The sequence below is a fragment of the Ornithorhynchus anatinus genome, chromosome 3, assembly GCF_004115215.2.
Source record: "Ornithorhynchus anatinus isolate Pmale09 chromosome 3, mOrnAna1.pri.v4, whole genome shotgun sequence".
NCBI classification, from domain to species: Eukaryota; Metazoa; Chordata; class Mammalia; order Monotremata; family Ornithorhynchidae; genus Ornithorhynchus; species Ornithorhynchus anatinus.
Genome location: NC_041730.1, coordinates 4,824,711 through 4,844,056, shown reverse-complemented (window position 1 = coordinate 4,844,056; position 19,346 = coordinate 4,824,711). Strand labels below are relative to the sequence as shown.

Here is a 19,346-nt window from a genome sequence, read left to right as displayed (position 1 = left end):
CCGCACAGGCGCAGAGGAGCCGGGATTGGGGGGGACGGGAGAGGCGGGAGGAGGGGAGCCCGCGCAGGCGCAGAGGAGCCGGGTAAGGGGGGGACGGGGGAGGCGGGAGGAGCGGAGCCCGCGCAGGCGCAGAGGAGCCAGGAAAGGGGGGGACGGGAGAGCCGGGAGGAGGGGAGCCCGCGCAGGCGCAGAGGGGCCGGGGAGGGAAGGGGAAAAGGAGAGGAGGGAGTGAGCCCGCGCAGGCGCAGAGGGGCGGGGGGGGGGGAGCGGGAGAGGAGGGAGGAGGAGGCGAGCCCGCGCAGGCGCAGAGGGACGGAGGGCCCTCCCGCACACTGCAAGGGCAGGAGGCGCGGGGCCCAGGAGGAAAAGGCGGGAGGAAGCACGAGGAATTGTCGTCGTCATCGTGTCGTGTCCCAGCTGGGTGGTCCTCCCGGCCCGGGGGCCAAGCAGGTGTCCTTCGCCCCGAGGGGCCTCCATGGTTGCGGTGGGCCCCCCAAGCCCATCCTCTCCGCCCCGGTCGCCCCCGCCGTCGTGGGCCGCCGCCGGGCACGGCCATGCCCTACCTGCCCTGGGCCGCCAGCTGCAAGGAAAGGAATACACAGTCAGCCCCTCCTCCTTGTTTTCACCGCATCTCTAAGGTGCTTACTACGTGCCAGGCGCTGGGCTAAGCGATGGGGTGGAGACAAGACGATCCGGTTGGACGCCCGCCGGCCCTGTCCCACATGGGGCTCGCCGTCCGCACCTCCATTTTACAGATCAGACAACTGAGGCAAAAAGGCGAGAAGCAGTGGGGCGCAGTGGAAAAAGCCTGGGGTTAAGTGTCTGAGGTCGTGGGTTCTAATCCCGGGGCCGCCACCTGTCAGCTGGGTGACTTTGGGCAAGTCACTTCACTTCTCTGGGCCTCAGTTCCCTCTTCTGGAAAATGGGGATGGAGACTGGGAGCCCCACGTGGCACAACCTGATTACCCTGTATCTACCTCTGCGCTTAGAACAGTGATCTGCACATAATAAGTGTTTAACAAATACCGACATTATTATTATCATATTAAGTGACTTGGCCAAGATCACCCCACAGACAAGCGCCAGAGGCTGGATTACAACTCAAGTCCCAACTATTTATTCCTTTTGAAGGCATTAATGCCTGACTACTTGTTTTATTTTGTTGTCTGTCTCCCCCCTTCTAAACTGTGAGCCCAGTATTGGGCAGGGATTGTCTCCGTTGCCAAATTGTACCTTCCAAGCGCTTAATACAGTGCTCTGCACACAGTAAGCACTCAATACGATTGAATGAATCCAAGATAATCAGGTTATCCAACGTGGGGCTCATAGTCTTAATCCCCCTTTTACAGATGAGGGAACTGAGGCACAAAGAGGTCTCACGTTTAGACTGTGAGCCCGATATTGGGCAGGGATCGTCTCCATCTGTTGCCAAATTGTACATTCCAAGCGCTTAGTACAGTGCTCGGCACATAGTAAGTGCTCAATAAATACTACTGAATGAATGAATGAAGCGGCTTGCCCAAGGTCACACAGCAGACAAGTGGCGGCGGCAGGGTTAGAACCCAGGTCCTCTGACTCCCAAGCCCGGGCTCTTGCCACTAAACCAAGCTGCTTCTCTATTGAGTTGCTAGACAAGATCCCTGCCCACAAAAAGCTTACAGTCTAGTGGGAGAGATACATTAAATTAATAAGGAAAATAATTTACAGATGGGGAAATTCAATCGTATTTACTGAGCGCTTACTCTGTGCAAAGCGCTTGGGAAAGTACATTATAACAAACAGGCACATTCCCTGCCCACAGTGAGCTCACAGCCTAGAGGGGGAGACGGACATTAATATAAATAGATAAATAAATGGTGGGATATAAAGATATCTACGGAAGTGCTGTGGGGCTGAAGGTAGGATGAATATCAAGTGCTTAAAAATATAAATTCAAGCAAAGTTGACGCAGAAGACCGTGAGCCCGTTGTTGGGTAGGGATTGTCTTCATCTGTTGACGAATTGTACTTTCCACGCGCTCAGTACAGTGCTCTGCACACAGCAAGTGCTCGATAAATACGATGGAATGAATGAAGAGAGGAGTAGGGGAAATAACGGCTCAGCCGGGGAAAACCTCTTGAAGAAGATGTGATTTTAGGAGGGCTTTGAAGATGGGGATATGAAAGGGGAGGGATTCCAGGTCAGAGGGGGGATGTGGGCCAGGGGCCGCTGGTGAGATAGACGAGACGGAGCAACAGTGAGTAGGTTGGCCTTAGTGGAGCTAAGTTTGTGAGTTGGGTTGTAGTAGGGGATCAGTGAGGTCAGGGAGGAGAGGGAGAGCCGACTGCCTTAGAGCGGATGGTCAGGACTTTCCGTTTGACGTGAGGGTGGAGAATTAGGTGGCTTATTGGAGAGAGGATGGGCCTGGGAGTCAGAAGGCCCTGAGTTCTAATTCTGGCTGCCCCACTTGTCTGCTGTGTGACTTTGGGCAAACCATTTCTCCGTTACCTGATCTGTAAAATGGGAATTAAGACTGTGAGCCCTATGTGGGACGGGGACTATGTCCAACCTGATTATCTTGTACATAATAATAATAATGTTGGTGTTTGTTAAGTGCTTATTATGTGCCGAGCACTGTTCTAAGCGCTGGGGGAGATACAGGATAATCAGGGTGTCCCACGTGAGCTCACAGGCTTAATCCCCATTTTCCAGATGAGGGAACCGAGGCCCAGAGAAGCGAAGTGACTTGCCCAAAGTCACACAGCTGACAAGTGGCGGAGCCGGAATTAGAACCCACGACCTCTGACTCCCAAGCCCGGGCTTTTTCCACTAAGCCACGCTGCTTCCCTGGTACATACAGTAAGCATTTAACTACCACAATAACAATAATAATGAGGGACTCGACGGCACTTAATAATAATAATAATTATGGGGAATGGGAAGACAAAAAATGAAGGGTTTTTCCTCAGAATGATCTGGAGTGGGAAGAGACAGAAGGCAGGGAGGTCAACAAGGAAGCTGACACGGGAGTCAAGATGAGACAGGATTAAGTTCTTGGATCACTCAATACTAGCGGAATGATTGCAGACGGAGGTGGGGCGTTCCGGGAGAGATGTGTCCGTGGAGTCGCTATGGGTCGGAGACGACTAGACAGCATAATAATAATGTTGGTATCTGTTAAGCGCTTACTATGTGCAGAGCACTGTTCTCGGCGCTGGGGTCGATACAGGATCATCAGGTCGTCCCGCGTGAGGCTCACAGTTAATCTCCATTTTACAGATGAGGTCACTGAGGCCCAGAGAAGTGAAGTGACTCGCCCACAGTCACACAGTTGACAAGTGGCGGAGCCGGGATTCGAACCCATGACCTCTGACTCCCAAGCCCGGGCTCTTTCCACCGAGCCACACTGCTTCTCTGACATAAGACAAGACGATCACTCAATAACTGACTGATCGATCGACTGAGGCTGGGTAGACCCCGGGGCTACGGGAGGGGCCCGCAGGGCATCGGTCCCCTCCTCCGGGATGGGACCCAACAAGTCATCGGCTGAATGTGTCTGTCCGTTATGCTGTGGTCTCTCCAGCACTTAGTACAGTGCTTCGCACAGAGTAAGCGCTCAGTAAATACGGATGACTGAACGCAAAGCGGCCGGCTACCTTTTCCGTTTCTCTGCGGATGAGGTCCCGGATCTCCTCGGTCCAGCCCAGCAGGTCCACCAGCTTCTCCACGCCGCTGACGACGTCCCCCAGCTGAGCCACGTCGTTGGCCCGGGGGCCCCGGGCGAACGGCCCCACCGCGTCGCGGTTGATCAGCACGCGAGGGGTGGAACTGCGGGCGGCTCCGGCCAGGCTGGCGAAAGGCTCCACCTGCCCGGCGGGGGGAGAGAGACGCCGGTACCGCCGATACCCTCCCCCGCGCCCGCTCCCCCAGCCCGGCCGCCCCCCGCTGCCGGGGCACCGGCGAGCCCCCGGCCCGACCCGCCGGCACCGCGGACCTCCAGGGAGGTTCCGATGACGAGCAGCAGGTCGGCCAGGGGGAAGTCGGCCACGTGCAGGAAGAACCGTTGGGGCAGCTGCTCCCCGAAGAATACGATGTCCGGCTTGACCACCCCGGTGCAGACCGGACAGCGCGGGATCCTGCCTTCCATCACATCCCCCTACGGACCGTAAAAATATTTACGGTATTCGTGAGCGCTCACTCTATGCCAGGCACTGCGTTAAGCTAGAAGCAGCGTGGCTCAGTGGAAAGAGCCCGGGCTTGGGAGTCAGAGGTCATGGGTTCGAATTCCGGCTCCGCCCCTTGCCAGCTGGGTGACTCTGGGCAAGTCACTTCACTTCTCTGGGCCTCGGTTCCCTCATCTGGAAAATGGGGATTAACTGTGAGCCTCACGTGGGACAACCTGATGACCCTGTAATAATAATAATAATGTTGGTATTTGTTAAGCACTTACTGTGTGCAGAGCACTGTTCTAAGCGCTGGGGGAGACACAGGGTAATCAGGTTGTCCCACGTGAGGCTCACAGTTAATCCCCATTTTACAGATGAGGGAACTGAGGCCCAGAGAAGTCAAGTGACTTGCCCACAGTCACCCGGCTGACAAGTGGCAGAGCCGGGAGTCGAACCCATGACCTCTGACTCCGAAGCCCGGGCTCTTTCCACTCAGCCACGCTGCTACCCCAGCGCTTAGAACAGTGCTCTGCTCGTAGTAAGCGCTTCACAAATACCAACATTATTATTAAGCGCTGGGGTGGATGCAAGCTGATCGAGTTGGACACAGTCGCTGTCCCACGTGGGGCTCACGGTCTCGATCCCCGTTTTACAGATGAGGTGACCGAGGCCCAGAGAAGCGAAGTGACTCAATCGAGGTCGCACAGCAGACAGTGGTGGAGCCAGGATTAGAACCCATGACCCTCTGACTCCCAGGCCCTCTACTCACTACTCCCTCCCGCTTCTCAGCCAGGCTGATGGACTAGCGTTGGGGTGAGGCCGACCCCGGGCCCCCTCCAGAGCTCGGGGCCCAGAGCCCCCTTTCCCGGCAGTCCCCCGCGGCGTTCCGCCGGCCGCCACTCACCCTGAAGTCCTCCCCGGGATACTCCCTCAGGCAGACGGTGCAGGTGGCCGAGGCGAAGGTGCCGTGAGCTTCAACCAGTTTGGAAGGCGGGATCCCGGCCGCTGGAAGCCAAGCAGAGGAGGGCGGGAGGGGGCCGAGTTTACCACTTCCGGTCCCAGCGGTGCCGCTGGGTGACCCGCTGACCCTGCTACGGGAACTTTCCCCGTCCCCCCTAAGTCAATCAATTGCATTTATTCCTTTTTTCTATCGTATCTGTTAAGTCTTTACGACGGGCCGGGCACTTTTGGAGGGAATCAGGTTGGGGAAGCAACGTGGCTCAGTGGAAAGAGCCTGGGCTTCGGAATCAGAGGTCATGAGTTCGACTCCCGGCTCTGCCACTTGTCAGCCGGGTGACTGTGGGCAAGTCACTTTACTTCTCGGTGCCTCAGTTACCTCCTCTGTAAAATGGGGATTAACTGTGAGCATCACGTGGGACAACCTGATTACCCTGTATCTACCCCAGCGCTTAGAAAAGTGCTCTGCACATAGTAAGCGCTTAACAAATACCAACATTATTAAACAGCCCACGCTCCACCTGGGGCCCCCAGCCCCATATGGGACAGGGACTGTGTCCAACTCGATTTGCCTGTATCCTCCCCAGCGCTTAGTACAGTTCCTGGAACATAGTAAACGCTTAACAAATACCAATATTATTACAATACAATAGAGTTGGTAGACATGTTCCCCGCCCACAAGGAGCTTACGGTCTAAACCAGCATTTCATACAATGCTCGGCACGGATTAGACTGTAAGCCCATCAAAGGGCAGGGACTGTCTCTATCTGTTACCCATTTGTCCATTCCAAGTGCTTAGTACAGTGCTCTGCACATAGTAAGCGCTCAATAAATACGATTGAATGAATAATGATACTAATAACGTTGGTATTCGTTAAGCCCTTACTATGTGCGGAGCACTGTTCTAAGCGCTGGGGTAGATCAGGTTGTCCCACATGAGGCTCACGGGCTTCATCCCCATTTTCCAGATGAGGTCACTGAGGCCCGGAGAAGTGACTTGCCCACAGTCACACAGCTGAGACGTGGCAGAGCCGGGATTCGAATCCATGACCTCTGACTCCCAAGCCCGGGCTCTTTCCCGACACCTATGTGGAAATAAGCCTGCCGTCTCCAGGCGCCGCGGCTTGGCCGAAGCTGATCTTTTCCTTGCCGGGTGGGAAAGGGGGGAGGTTTGGGGGAGCGAGCACACCTCACTGTGCCCCGATCTCATTTTTATCGCCGCCAATCCCTTCCCCACATCCTCCCCCTCCATATATGCCAGACCACCCCTCTCCCACCTTCAAAGCCTTATTAAGTTCACGTCTCCTCCGAGAGGCCCTCCCCGATTTAAGCCCTCTTTTCCCCAGCTCGCTCTCCCTTCTGCCTCATCTAGGCACTGGCCCCTGTGACCTGTGGGCATTTGATATTTGCCCTCCTCCCAACCCCACAGCATTTCTGTACGTGTCTTTACGGAAGCCGCGTGGCTTAGGGGAAAGAGCCCGCGCTTGGGAGTCCGAGGTCGCGGGTTCTAATCCCGGCCCCGCCACTTATCAGCTGATGACTTTGGGCAAGTCGCTTCACTTCTCTGGGCCTCAGTTCCCTCTTCTGGAAAATGGGGACTAAATCTGTGAGCCCCACGTGGGACAACCTGATTACCTTGTATCTACCCCAGTGCTTAGAACAGTGCTTGGCACATAGTAAGCACTTAACAGATATTATTATTATTATACTTATTTATTTTTGTCTGTCTCCCCCACTAGACTATAAGCTGCCCTCACCAAGCACTTAGTCCAGTGCTCTGCACATAGTAAGCGTTCAATAAATACCACTGATTGATTGAGAACCTCCACCCTATCAGCACCCTATCCACCTAACGCTAGACTGTAAGTTCGCTGTGGGCGGGGAGTGTGTCTGTTTATTGTCGTAGCGTCTTCTCCCTAGCGTTTAGTCCAGTGCTCTGCACAGAGTAAGCACTCAATAAATACCACCGAATGAATGAACTGAATGAATGAGCAAATCCCCCGGCTGAGAGGGCTGGGAGGGAGAAGCGGTAAAATGATTTTAATGTCTGTCTGTCCAGCTAGATTCTGACCTCCCTGTGGGCAATCACCACTATTATTATTATTTCCTCAAACTCAGCTGAAGCGCCTAGTAGAGCGCTCTCTGTGCACAGTAAGCGCTCAATAAATACCACTGATGGATCGATTGATGCTCAGAGGTTTGGGACCCCTCCACTACGTCCCCGCCGCAGCCCAGGGGAGGGGGAACCCGCCTGACCCGTCCCATGGCTCCCGTTCACCGATCCCGTGCCCCCATGGCACCCCTCCCCCCGGGGGGCGTCCCTCACCCCGCTCCAGCCCGTCGATGTTCTGGGTATAGAGACGCAGGAGGAGGCCCTTGTCGTGCAGAAGGCGCAGGAAGTAGTGGGCGAAGTTGGGCCGGTAGTTGCCGGGGTAGAGCTCCTTGGCCAGCGTGAAGAAGGGCTTGGGGTCGCGATGGAAGAAGGCCAGTTCGAAGATGGCCTCGGGGTACGGGATGGCGTACTGCTGGAGGTTGCTATAGAGACCGCTCCCGGGGGACCTGCACGGCGGAATGGATGGAGCCCGGGGCCTGGGAGTCAGAAGGTCGTGGGTTCTAATCCCGGCTCGGCCGCTTGTCCGCTGGGGGACCTTGGCCGAGCCGCTTCACTTCCTCTGCGCCTCGGTTCCCTCATCTGGAAAATGGGGATTGAGACTGGAAGCCCCAGGTGGGACAGGGACTGGGTCCATCCCGATTCACCTGTACCTGCCCCAGTGCTCGGTAATAATTATAATAATGTTGGTATTTGTTAAGTGCTTACTATGTGCCGAGCCCTGTTCTAAGCGCTGGGATAGATACAGGGTAATCGGGTGTTGTCCCATGTGGGGCTCTCAGTCTTAATCCCCATTTTACAGATGAGATGACTAAGGCACAGAGAAGTTAAGTGACTTGCCCACAGTCACACAGCTGACAAGTGGCAGAGCCGAGATTCGAACCCTTGACCTCTGACTCCCCAGCCCGTGCTCTTTCCATCGAGCCACACTGAGTGCCCGACACCGAGTAAGCGCTTAAGAATACCAGAGTTATAATAATGTTGGTATCTGTTAAGCGCTTACTATGTGCAAAGCACCGTTCTAAGCGCTGGGGGAGATACAGGGTGATCAGGTTGTCCCACGGGAGGCTCACAGGCTTCATCCCCATTTTACAGATGTGGGGAGGGGGCGGCTCGGGCTCCCACGGGAGGGCGGGCCGGCCCCGGGGGGTGGAGGGGGAGGTGGGACGGGGGGGAGCTGAGGTACCTGAAGTCCGGGATGCCGCTGGGGGTGCTGATGCCCGCCCCCGCCATGACCACCAGACGGTGGCATTCCCGACGTCGGATCCGCTCGGCGATGTCCCGCAGGGAGAGCCCTTCCCGCCCGCCGCTCTCTCCTCCGGTTCTGAGGGAGTCCGCGACCCCCGGGGTCAGGGAGAAGAACCTTGGGCCGCACGGTCTGCGGGGGACACGGTGGAACGGGGCAATGGAGGGAGAGGAAGCCCACTCTGGGAGCAGGGAAACTACCACCTCTAATGCCAAACTTCTCCCTATCTCGTCTATCTCGCCGCCGACCTCCCGCCCCCGTCCTGCCTCTGGCCTGGAACGCCCTCCCTCCTCGTAGCCGACAGGCGATGACTCTCCCCCCAACCGTTCAAAGGAGAAGCAGGAGAAGCAGCGTGGCCTAGTGTCTAGAGCCCGGGCCTGGGAGTCATAAGGTCATGGGTTCTAATCCCAGCTCTGCCACTTGTCCGCTGTGTGACTTTGGGCAAGTCGCTTCACTTCTCTGGGCCTCAGTTCCCTCATCTGTAAAACGGGGATGAAGACCGTGAGCCTCACGGGGGATAGGGACTGTGTCCAACACGATTACTTTGTATCTCCCCCAGAGCTTAGAACTGTGCCCGGCACCTAGTAAGCGCTTAACAAATACCATAATTATTATTATTATTCAAAGCCTCACTGCAGGTCCATCTCTTTCCAGAGGCCTTCCCCTCTTTCCTCTTCTCCCACTCTCTTCTGCGTCTCCCTGACTTGCTCCCTTTATTCATCCCGCCCTCCCAGCCCCTGACCATTTATGTCCCGCTCTGTCATTTCTTTCTTTCTATTCACGTCTGTCTCCCTCTCTAGACTGTAAGCTTGTCGTGGGCGGGGAATGTGTCTATTATTCTACCGTCCTCTCCCAAGCGCTCAGTCCAGTGCTCTGCACACAGTAAGTGCTCAAGAAATAAGCCACTGACTGACTTCCTGGCCCTCCTCCTCCCCTCGGCCGGAGGGGCAGAATCACTGTCCGACCAAGGTCGAAGCCGTTTCGTAACGGAGCGAGACCGGCCCGAAGGGTCGGCGGCGGGGCGGGAAATGGGATGGGAGCCAGGACTCCACCCCCACGTCCCCTTGCTTTCTCTCTCCCCGGAGGATCGACCTTTGAAACGCCCCTCCTCCACCCCCAGCCCCAACTCGGGACCACGTTAAACGAGAACCAGTACGGCCTAGTGGAAAGAGGCCCCAGCCCGGGCTTCAGGAGACCTGGGTTCTAATCCCGGCTCCACCGCTTAATAATAATTACCATTAGGCTATTTGTTAAGCGCTTACTAGGTGCCAGGCACTGTTCCAAACCCTGCGGTGGATACAAGCAGATCGAGGTGAACGCAGTCCCTGGCCCATGTTGGGCTCACCGCTGTGGTCACTCAACTTCTCTGTGACTCAGTTTCCTCATCTGTAAAATGGGGGTTCAAGACCCGTTCTCCCTCCTGCTGACCCTGGGAGCCCAGAGAGGGACGGGGCTGCGAGATTGACCTGATGGTCTTGTTCAGCTCCCCCCAGGGCTTAGTTGAGAACTTGGCACATGGTAAGCGCTTAACAAATACCACAGTTATTATTATTATCATTATCATTGTTATTTATTGAGCAAGAGGCAGCCCTAGGGTACCCACAAGCATCAGAGAAGCAGCGTGGCTCAGTGGAAAGAGCCCGGGCTTGAGAGTCAGAGGATATGGGTTCTAATCCCAGCTCCGCCGCTTGTCAGCTGTGTGACTTTGGGCAAGTCGTTTCACTTCTCTGTGCCTCGGTTCCCTCATCTATAAAATGAGGATTAAAAACTATAAGCCCCAAGTGGGACAACCTGATCACCTTGTATCCCACCCAAGGCTTAGAACAGTGCTTTGCACATACTAAGTGCTTAACAAATACCACCATTATTATTATTATTATAATTATTATTATCCCTGTTGCTTCCTACTTAGACTGTGAGCCTCATGTAGGACAGGGACTGTGTCCAACCTGATTAACTTCTATCTACCCCAGTGCTTAGAGCAGTGCCTGGCATATAGTAAATGCTTAACAAGTACCAAATTATTATCATTATTATTTCTCTTCACCCTCATCTTCAGCACACATGTCCCTGGCTTGCCTCACCCAGGAGTTTACGGGAAGCAGTATGGCCTAGTAGATAGAGCCCGGGCTTGGGAGCCAGAAGGACCCGAGTTTTAATCCAGGATCCGCCACCTGTCTGCTGTGAGACCCTGGACAAATCAATTCAGTTCTCTGGGCCTCGGTTACCTCATCTGTAAAATGGGCTTTAAGGCCGTGAGCCCCATGTGGGACGGGGACTGTGTCCAACCTGATTAGCTCGAATCTACACCCCAGCGCTTAGAACAGTGCTTGACGCGATAAGCGCTGAACCAACACCATCAACGTCATCATCGGCTCATAAACAATCACTCCTAAAACATTAGGGATCGGGTTTTCCAATTCATAGCGGAAATACTACTGACGGATTGGTCTAGGGGAAAGAGCAAGGGGCTGGAGGTCAGAGGACCTGAGTTCTAATCTCGGCTCGGCCACCTATTCGCTGTTGAATTAACCTGCATCTACTCCAGCGTTTAGAACAGTGTTTGGAATGTAGTAACGGCTTAATAAGTACCAAAATCATCATTATTAGCTTGGGCAAGTCACTTAACTTCTTTGTGCTTCAGTTTCCTCATCTGTAAAATGGGGATTTCAATACCTGTTCTCCCTCCCGCTTGGAGTCTACGCCTCACGTGGGACAGGGACTGCGTCCAACCTGATAATCTTCGTATCTACTCCAGCACTTAGTACACTGCTTGACACATAGTAAGCGCTTCACAAACACTATCATTATTATTACCTGCCTTTCATGCAACTCCCACTACCTTGCTCCATTTTTTTTTTTAATGGGATTTCTTAAATACTTACTATGTGCCTGGCACTGTAATAATAATACTAATGATAATTATGGTATTTGTTAAGAGCTCACTATGTACCAGGCACTGTAATAATAATAATTATGGTATTTGTTAAGTACTTACTATGTGCCAGGTACTGTACTAAACGCTGGGGTAGATAAGAGTTGGTCAGGTTGGACACAGTTCATGTCCCACATGGGGCTCACAGTCTTTAGAGAAGCAGCCTGGCTCAGTGGAAATAGCCCGGGCTTGGGAGTCAGAGGTCATGGGTCCGAATCCCGGATCGGCCACCTGTCAGCTGTGTGACTGTGGGCAAGTCACTTCACTTCTCTGTGCCTCAGTGACCTCATCTGTCAAATGGGGACGAAGACTGTGAGCCTCCCGTGGGACACCCCGATGACCCTGTCTCTCCCCCAGCGCTTAGAACAGTGCTCGGCACATAGTAAGCCCTTAACAAATACCAACATTATTATTATTATGACTCGTCCCCATTCTACAGAAGAGGTAACCGAAGCAGAGAAGTGAAGTGACTTGCTCCAGGTCACACAGCAGACAAGTGGCAGAGCTGGGATCTAGAACTCCGGTCCTCCGACTCCCAGGCCCGGGCTGTCTCCGCTGGGCCCTGCTGCTTCCCACATTTCTCCTCCCCTCTCCCTCCGCCTCCAAACCTGCTCCTGGGGCCTCAACCCGCATCAGCCCCGCTTCACTGGCTCAATCCATGGCCCTGAGGACCCCCCACGCCCCCAATACACACACACACACACACACCCTTCCCCCCCCCAAAGTTGTCCCAGGGAATGCTGGAAACTCTGCCCCACCTGAGCCCCCGGGTGCCCGCCGCCTGCTCAGTGCCGCCTGTCAAGCCCCCGGCGTGACCTGATCCCGGGGGTCCTCGGATTGGGAGTCTCCGGCCGTGACCTCTCTGGCTGTGGACACAGAGGGCCCTCCACCCTGGGATAATGGGGAGAGAGAGAGAATGATCATAATTCATTCATTCGATAGTATTTATTGAGCGCTTACTATGTGCAGAGCACTGGACTAAGCGCTTGGAATGGACAAATCGGCAACTGATAGACAGTCCCTGCCCAGTGACGGGCTTACAGTCTAATCGGGGGAGACAGACAGACAAAAACAACGGCAATAAATAGAATCAAGGTGATGAGCTTATTATAATTATATGACTCTATTATTATTAATAGCTTACTACTATTATTATGGTATTGTTAAGCATTTACTATGTGCCAGGCACTGTACTAGCAGTGGGGTGGATACGAGGAAATCTGGTTGGATACAGTCCCTGTCCCACATGGAGAAGCAGCGTGGCTCAGTGGAAAGAGCCTGGGCTTGGGAGTCAGAGGTCACGGGTTCGAATCCCGGCTCCGCCACTTGCCAGCTGTGTGACTTTGGGCAAGTCACTTCACTTCTCTGTGTCTCAGTTCCCTCATCTATAAAATGGGGATGAGACTGTGAGCCCAACGTGGGACAACCTGATCACCTTGTATCCCCCCAGCGCTTAGAACAGTGCTTTGCACATAGTAAGCGCTTAACAAATACCACCATCATCATTATGGGGCTCACAGTCTCAATTCTTATTTTACAGGTGAGGTAACTGAGGTGAATTCCCCAAGGTAATAATAATAATAATAATGTTGGTATTTGTTAAGCGCTATGTGCAAACCACTGTTCTAAGCGCTGGGGGAGATACAGGGTGATGAGGTCGTCCCACGTGAGGCTCACAGTCTTCATCCCCATTTTGCAGATGAGGGCCAGAGAAGTGAAGTGACTTGCCCACAATCACCCAGCTGACAAGTGGCGGAGCCGGGATCACACAGCAGACAAGCGGAAGAACTGGGATTAGAACCCATGACCTTCTGACTCCCAAGCCCGGGCTCCCCCCACACTGCCATGCTGTGTTTCAGGACACAGAAGCAGCGTGGCTCAGTGGAAAGAACACGGGCTTGGGAGTCAGAGGTCATGGGTTCGAATCCCGGCTCTGCCACTTGTCAGCTGTGTGACCGTGGGCGAGTCACTTCACTTCTCTGGGCCTCAGTTACCTCATCTGGAAAATGGGGATTAAGACTGGGAGCCCCACGTGGGACAACCCGATTCCCCTGTGTCTACCCCAGCGCTTAGAACAGTGCTCTGCACATAGTAAGCGCTTAACAAATACCAACATTATTATTATTATTATTAGAGGAGGCATTTAGAGAGAACCGGGGCCGGGTATCGCCGCAACACTGACGGCGGGGCTGGGCCCATCCCATGATTCTCCCAGTTTGAGAATGGGGATGAAGATTGAGCCCTAGGTGCTCTTCCACTGTTTGGTTATATCCACCCCAGCACTCAGAATGGTGCCTGGCACATAATAAGCACTTACCAAATACCACAGTTATTATTATTATTATTATTATTATTATTATTATTATTATTCCTGGCTCTGAACTGTGCTGATTTCATCTCTCAGGCCCTTCAAGCTCTCATTACCCTCTAGACTGTAAACTCCTTATAGGCAGTGAACCCATGGCCTAGTGGAAAGAGCCTGGGGCAGGCCTGGGAGTCAGAAGGACAGGGTTCTAATCCCGGCTCTGCCACTCGGCTGCTGTGTGTGACGTGGGGCAAGTCACTTCACTTCTGGGCCTCAGTTACCTCCTCTGTAAAACGTGGGGCTCACAGTCTTAGTTACCTCATTTTACAGATGAGGTGACTGAGGCCCAGTGTGCCTTCACAAAGTGAAATGACTTACCCAAGGTCCCACAGCAGACTCGTGGCAGAGCTGTTATTAGAACCCCGGGGGACGGAATTAGGGCCCTACCATCTTCATTATCAATAGTATTTATCGAGTGCTTACTCTGTGCAGAGCACTGGACTAAGTATTTGGTAGAGCACACAGAGGGCCCTCCACCCTGGGAAAATGAAGAGAGAGAGAAATAGTAATATTATTATGGTATTTGTTAAGCACTTTCTATGCGCTTAACTGAGTTAAAATTTTTGGGGCTTTTTAAATGGTATTTGTCAAGCACTTACTATGTGCTTAGAGAAGCAGCGTGGTACAGTGGAAAGAGCGCGGGCTTGGGAGTCAGAGGTCATGGGTTCGATTTCCGGCTCCGCCACTTGCCAGCTGTGTGACTTTGGGCAAGTCACTTAACTTCTCTGTGCCTCAGTTACCTCATCTGTAAAATGGGGATTAAAACTGTGAGCCCCACGTGGGACAACCTGATTCCCCTGTGTCTACCCCAGCGCTTAGAACAGTGCTTTGCACATAGTAAGCGCTTAACAAATACCACCACTAATTATGTGCCATGCACTGTTCTAAGCACTAGGTATGGGAAGCAGCGTGGCTTAGTGGAGAGAGCACGGGCTTGGGAGTCAGAAGGACCTGGGTTCTAATCCCAGCTCTGCCCCTTGTCTGCTGTGTGACCTTGGGCCAGCCACTTCACTTCTCCGGGGCTCAGTTTCCCTCATCTGTAAAATGGGGATGAAGACGGTGAGCCCCATGTGGGACACGGACTGTGTCCAACCTGACTACCTTTTTTTTTTTTGGTATTTGTTAAGCGCTTACTATGTGCAGAGTGCTGTTCTAAGCGCTGGGGTAGATACAGGGTAATCAGGTTGTCCCACGTGAGGCTCAGTCTTAATCCCCATTTTACAGATGAGGTAACTGAGAAGTGAAGTGACTTGCCCACAGTAATAATAGTAATAATAATGATGTCGGTATTTGTTAAGCGCTTACTATGTGCCGAGCACTGTTCTAAGCGCTGGGGTAGACACGGGAATCAGGATGTCCCACGTGGGGCTCACAGTCTTAATCCCCATTTTACACATTTTACACAGTCACACGGCTGACAAGCGGCAGAGCCGGGATTAGAACCCACGACCTCTGACACCCAAGCCCGGGCTCTTTCCACTGGGCCACACTGCTTCTCAACTTGTAACTCCCCCAGCATTTGGCATATAATCAGCACTTAAGTTCCATCATCATATCACGATTCTATTATAGATAATAAATATATTATAAAATTATTATTATAATAATGTTGGTATTTCTTACCCCAGCGCTTCATACAGTGCCTGGCACATAGCAAGCGCTTTAGCACACTCCCAAAAATAAAATGATGATGATGGCATTTGTTAAGAGCTTACTATGTGCCAAGCACTGTTCTAAGCAGCGGGGTAGATACAAGGTCATCATGTTGTCCCACTTAGGGCTCACAGTCTTCATCTCCATTTTACAGATGAGGTCACTGAGGCCCAGAGAAGTGAGGTGACTTGACAAAAGTCACAGAATAAAACAAAACTTTCAATTCATTCGGTCGTATTTCGAGAAGCAGTGTGACAGTGGAAAGAGCACGGGCTGGGGAGTCAGAAGTCATGGGTTCGAATCCCAGCTTGGCCACTTGTTAGCTGCGTGACTTTGGGCAAGTCACAACTTCTCCGTGCCTCGGTTACCTCCTCTGTAAAATGGGGATGAAGACCGTGAGCCCCACGTGGGACAACCCGATTCCCCTGTGTCTACCCCAGCGCTCAGAACAGTGCTCGGCACATAGTAAGCGCTTAACAAATACCAACATTATTATAATTATCCCGGCTCTGCCCCTTGTCAGCTGTGTGACTGTGGGCAAGTCAGTGTGGCTCAGCGGAAAGAGCATGGGCTTTGGAGTCAGAGGTCATGGGCTCGAATCCCGGCTCGGCCACTTGTCGGCTGTGTGACTTTGGGCGAGTCACTTAACTTCTCGGTGCCTCAGTTACCTCATCTGTAAAATGGGGATTAAGACTGTGAGCCCCACGTGGGACAACCTGATTCCCCTGTGTCTACCCCAGCGCTTAGAACAGTGCTCGGCACATAGTAAGCGCTTCAACAAATACCAACATTATTGAGTCCCATCACTTCTCTGTGCCTCAGTGACCTCATTGGTAAAATGGGCGTGAAGACTGTGAGCCCCACGTGGGACCACCTGATCACCCTGTATCCTCTCCAGCGCTTAGAACAGTGCTTTGCACACAGTACGCGCTTAACAAATGCCGTCATAATTATTACGATTTAGTGGGCGCTTAGTGTGTGCCAAGGACCGTAAGAAGCGCTTAAAACGATCCGATTGCTGCCCTTTGCCTCTGACCTGCCCGGACTCAGCCCCTGGGACCCCCTGGGACCCCGAAGACCCCCACCACCTGACGCCCCCAAAGCTGGAGGGGATTCCAGGTGCAGCAAGCCCCCTGTCTGAGGACACCGTGCCCCTGCCGCCCGCCCCCAGCCCCAGCTCACCTCCTGAGCCCCGCAGGCCCGGAGAGGGAAGAAGCACCTTTCTGGCTGCAGACAATCCAGCCTGACACCCCAGCCCCATTTTGCACCCCGAGTTTCCCTGCCCTGGGACAGCGGCCTGGAGGGTGTGTGCGCCCACCCTGCCGGGCGGCTACATCACAAAAAGCAGCTGCAAGGAAGTGGGTGCCCCCCCGCCACCCCTTCGTCTGCCTTTCTGCTCCCCAGGAGGGGGGGGAGGAGGGAAGGGGAGCCCCCCTTGGGTTTGCTCACAAAAGGACGTCTGCACAGCTCCGGGCCCAGGGGCCTTTACCACCAAGTCTAGAATAGAAGAGCCGCCGCCTCGCCAAACGGGCCACGCCTCCCGGCATAATAATAATAATTACGGTATTTGTTAAGGCCTTACTACGTGATTATAATAATAATAATGATGATAATGTTGGTATTTGTTAAGCGCTTACTATGTGCAGAGCACTGTTCTAAGCGCTGGGGGAGATCCAGGGGAATCAGGTTGTCCCACGTGGGGCTCACAGTCTTCCCCTCTATTTTACAGAGGAGGGAACTGAGGCACAGAGAAGTGAAGTGACTCGCCCACAGTCACCCAGCTGACAAGTGGCAGAGCTGGGATTCGAACTCATGACCTCCGACTCCAAAGCCCGGGCTCTTTCCACTGAGCCACGCTGCTTCTGCGTGGACCCCACGCGTAGACCCCACAGACCCTCGTATATACCTCTACATATTTATTGCTCTATTGTATTAATGATGTCGCTCTCTAGCTAGGATTCTATTCGGGGGAAGCCGCGTGGCTCTGTGGCTTGGGAGTCAGAGGTCATGGGTTCGAATGCCGGCTCTGCCTCCAGTCAGCTGTGTGACTGTGGGCAAGTCACTTCACTGGGCCTCAGTTCCCTCATCTGTCAAATGGGGATTAAGACTGGGAGCCCCACGTGGGACAACCTGATGAACCCCTATCTCCCCCAGCGCTTAGAACAGTGCTCGGCACATAGTGAGCGCTTAACTAAATACCAACATTATTCGAGAAGCAGCGTGGCTCAGTGGAAAGAGCCTGGGCTTGGGAGTCAGAGATCATGGGTTTGAATCCCCGCTCTGCCACTTGACGGCTGTGGGACTGTGGGCAAGTCACTTCCCTTCTCTGGGCCTCAGTTCCCTCATCTGTAAAATGGGATTAAGATTGTGAGCCTCACGTGGCACAACCTGATGACCCCGTATCTACCCCAGCGCTTAGAACAGTGCTCTACACACAGTAAGCGCTTAACAAATACAACGTTATTATTATTGATTCTATTTATTGTTGTTGTTCTTGTCTGTCTCCCCCGATTAGACTGTAAGCCCATCATTGGGCAGGGACTGTCTCTGTTACTGATTTGTCCGTTTCCAAGCGATTAGTCCAGTGCTCTGCACAGACTAAGTGCTCAATAGATACTATTGAATGAATGAATGCTCTGCACATAGTAAGCGCTCAATAAATACTATTGAATGAATGAATGAATGCTCTGCACATAGTAAGCGCTCAATACAGCGTGGCTTAGTGGAAAGAGCCTGGGCTTGGGAGTCAGAGGTCATGAGTTCGAATCCCAGCTCTGCCACTTATCAGCTGTGTGACTGTGGGCAAGTCACTTCACTTCTCGGTGCCTCAGTTCCCTCATCTGTAAAATGGGGATTAACTGTGAGCCTCACGTGGGACAACCTGATTACCCTGTATCTACCCCGGCGCTTAGAACAGTGCTCTGCACATAGTAAGTGCTTAACAAATACCAACATTATTATTATTATTACTATTGATGGAATGAATGAATGAATGAATGCTCTGCACATAGTAAGCGCTCAATAAATACTATCGATGGAATGAATGAATGAATGAGTGAATGCTCTGCACATAGTAAGCACTCAATAAATACTATTGAATGAATGAATGCTCTGCACATAGCAAGCTCTCAATAAATGCTATTGTATGAATGAATGCTCTGCACATAGCAAGTGCTCAATAAATGCTACTGAATGAATGAATGCTCTGCACATAGTAAGCGCTCAATAAATACTATTGAACGAATGCTCTGCGCATAGTAAGTGCTCAATAAATACTATTGATGGAATGAATGAATGAATGCTCTGCACATAGTAAGCGCTCAATAAATACAATTGAATGAATGTTCTGCACATAGTAAGCGCTCAATAAATACTATCGATGGAATGAATGAATGAGTGAATGCTCTGCACATAGCAAGCGCTCAATAAATGCTATTGAATGAATGAATGCTCTGCACATAGGAAGTGCTCAATAAATACTACTGAACGAATGCTCTGCGCACAGTAAGCGTTCAATAAATACTACTGAACGAATGCTCTGCGCATAGTAAGCGTTCAATAAATACTACTGGACGAATGCCCTGCGCACCGCAAGCGCTCCACAAGTGCTACGGAATGAGTGAGGGCAGCGAGGGGGAGCGGGAGGCCTCGGTCGCCATGGCTCCGCGGGGTCACGTGGGGCGCGGCGCCTCTCGCGGGTCCTTACGGTAGGACCCTCTCGGTCGCCATGGCTCCGCGGGGTCACGTGGGGCGCGGCGCCTCTCGCGGGTCCTTACGGTAGGACCCCCTCGGTCGCCATGGCTCCGCGGGGTCACGTGGGGCGCGGCGCCTGCCGCGGGTCCTCACGGGAGGAGTCCCAAGCTGCCCCGCGCGGGCAGGGACCGGAAGTGACTGTGCATTTCCGGCGGCGAGGCGGGGCCGGGCCGGGCAGCGCC

At 53.1% G+C, this 19,346-nt stretch overlaps 1 protein-coding gene across 7 annotated transcripts; it reads right to left on the bottom strand.

Moving 5' to 3' along the window:
• Window positions 1-389: 389 nt before the first annotated feature.
• Window positions 390-19,229, bottom strand: SIRT3 (sirtuin 3). 7 transcript variants are annotated; one of them, XM_039911353.1, is made up of 8 exons: window positions 19,188-19,229; window positions 12,152-12,284; window positions 8,399-8,590; window positions 7,429-7,691; window positions 5,050-5,150; window positions 3,974-4,135; window positions 3,636-3,845; window positions 390-580 (listed from the first exon to the last, which is right to left on the bottom strand). In XM_039911353.1, the coding sequence occupies exons 3-8, from the start codon at window positions 8,443-8,445 to the stop codon at window positions 560-562; spliced, it is 804 nt and encodes a 267-aa protein (XP_039767287.1). In that variant the 5' UTR covers window positions 8,446-8,590; window positions 12,152-12,284; window positions 19,188-19,229; the 3' UTR covers window positions 390-559. The 7 variants fall into 7 exon arrangements, with proteins under 7 accessions (XP_039767287.1, XP_039767286.1, XP_039767284.1 ...); XM_039911352.1 differs by lacking the exon at window positions 19,188-19,229 and adding an exon at window positions 16,861-16,907; XM_039911350.1 differs by lacking the exon at window positions 19,188-19,229 and adding an exon at window positions 16,594-16,854.
• Window positions 19,230-19,346: the final 117 nt, after the last annotated feature.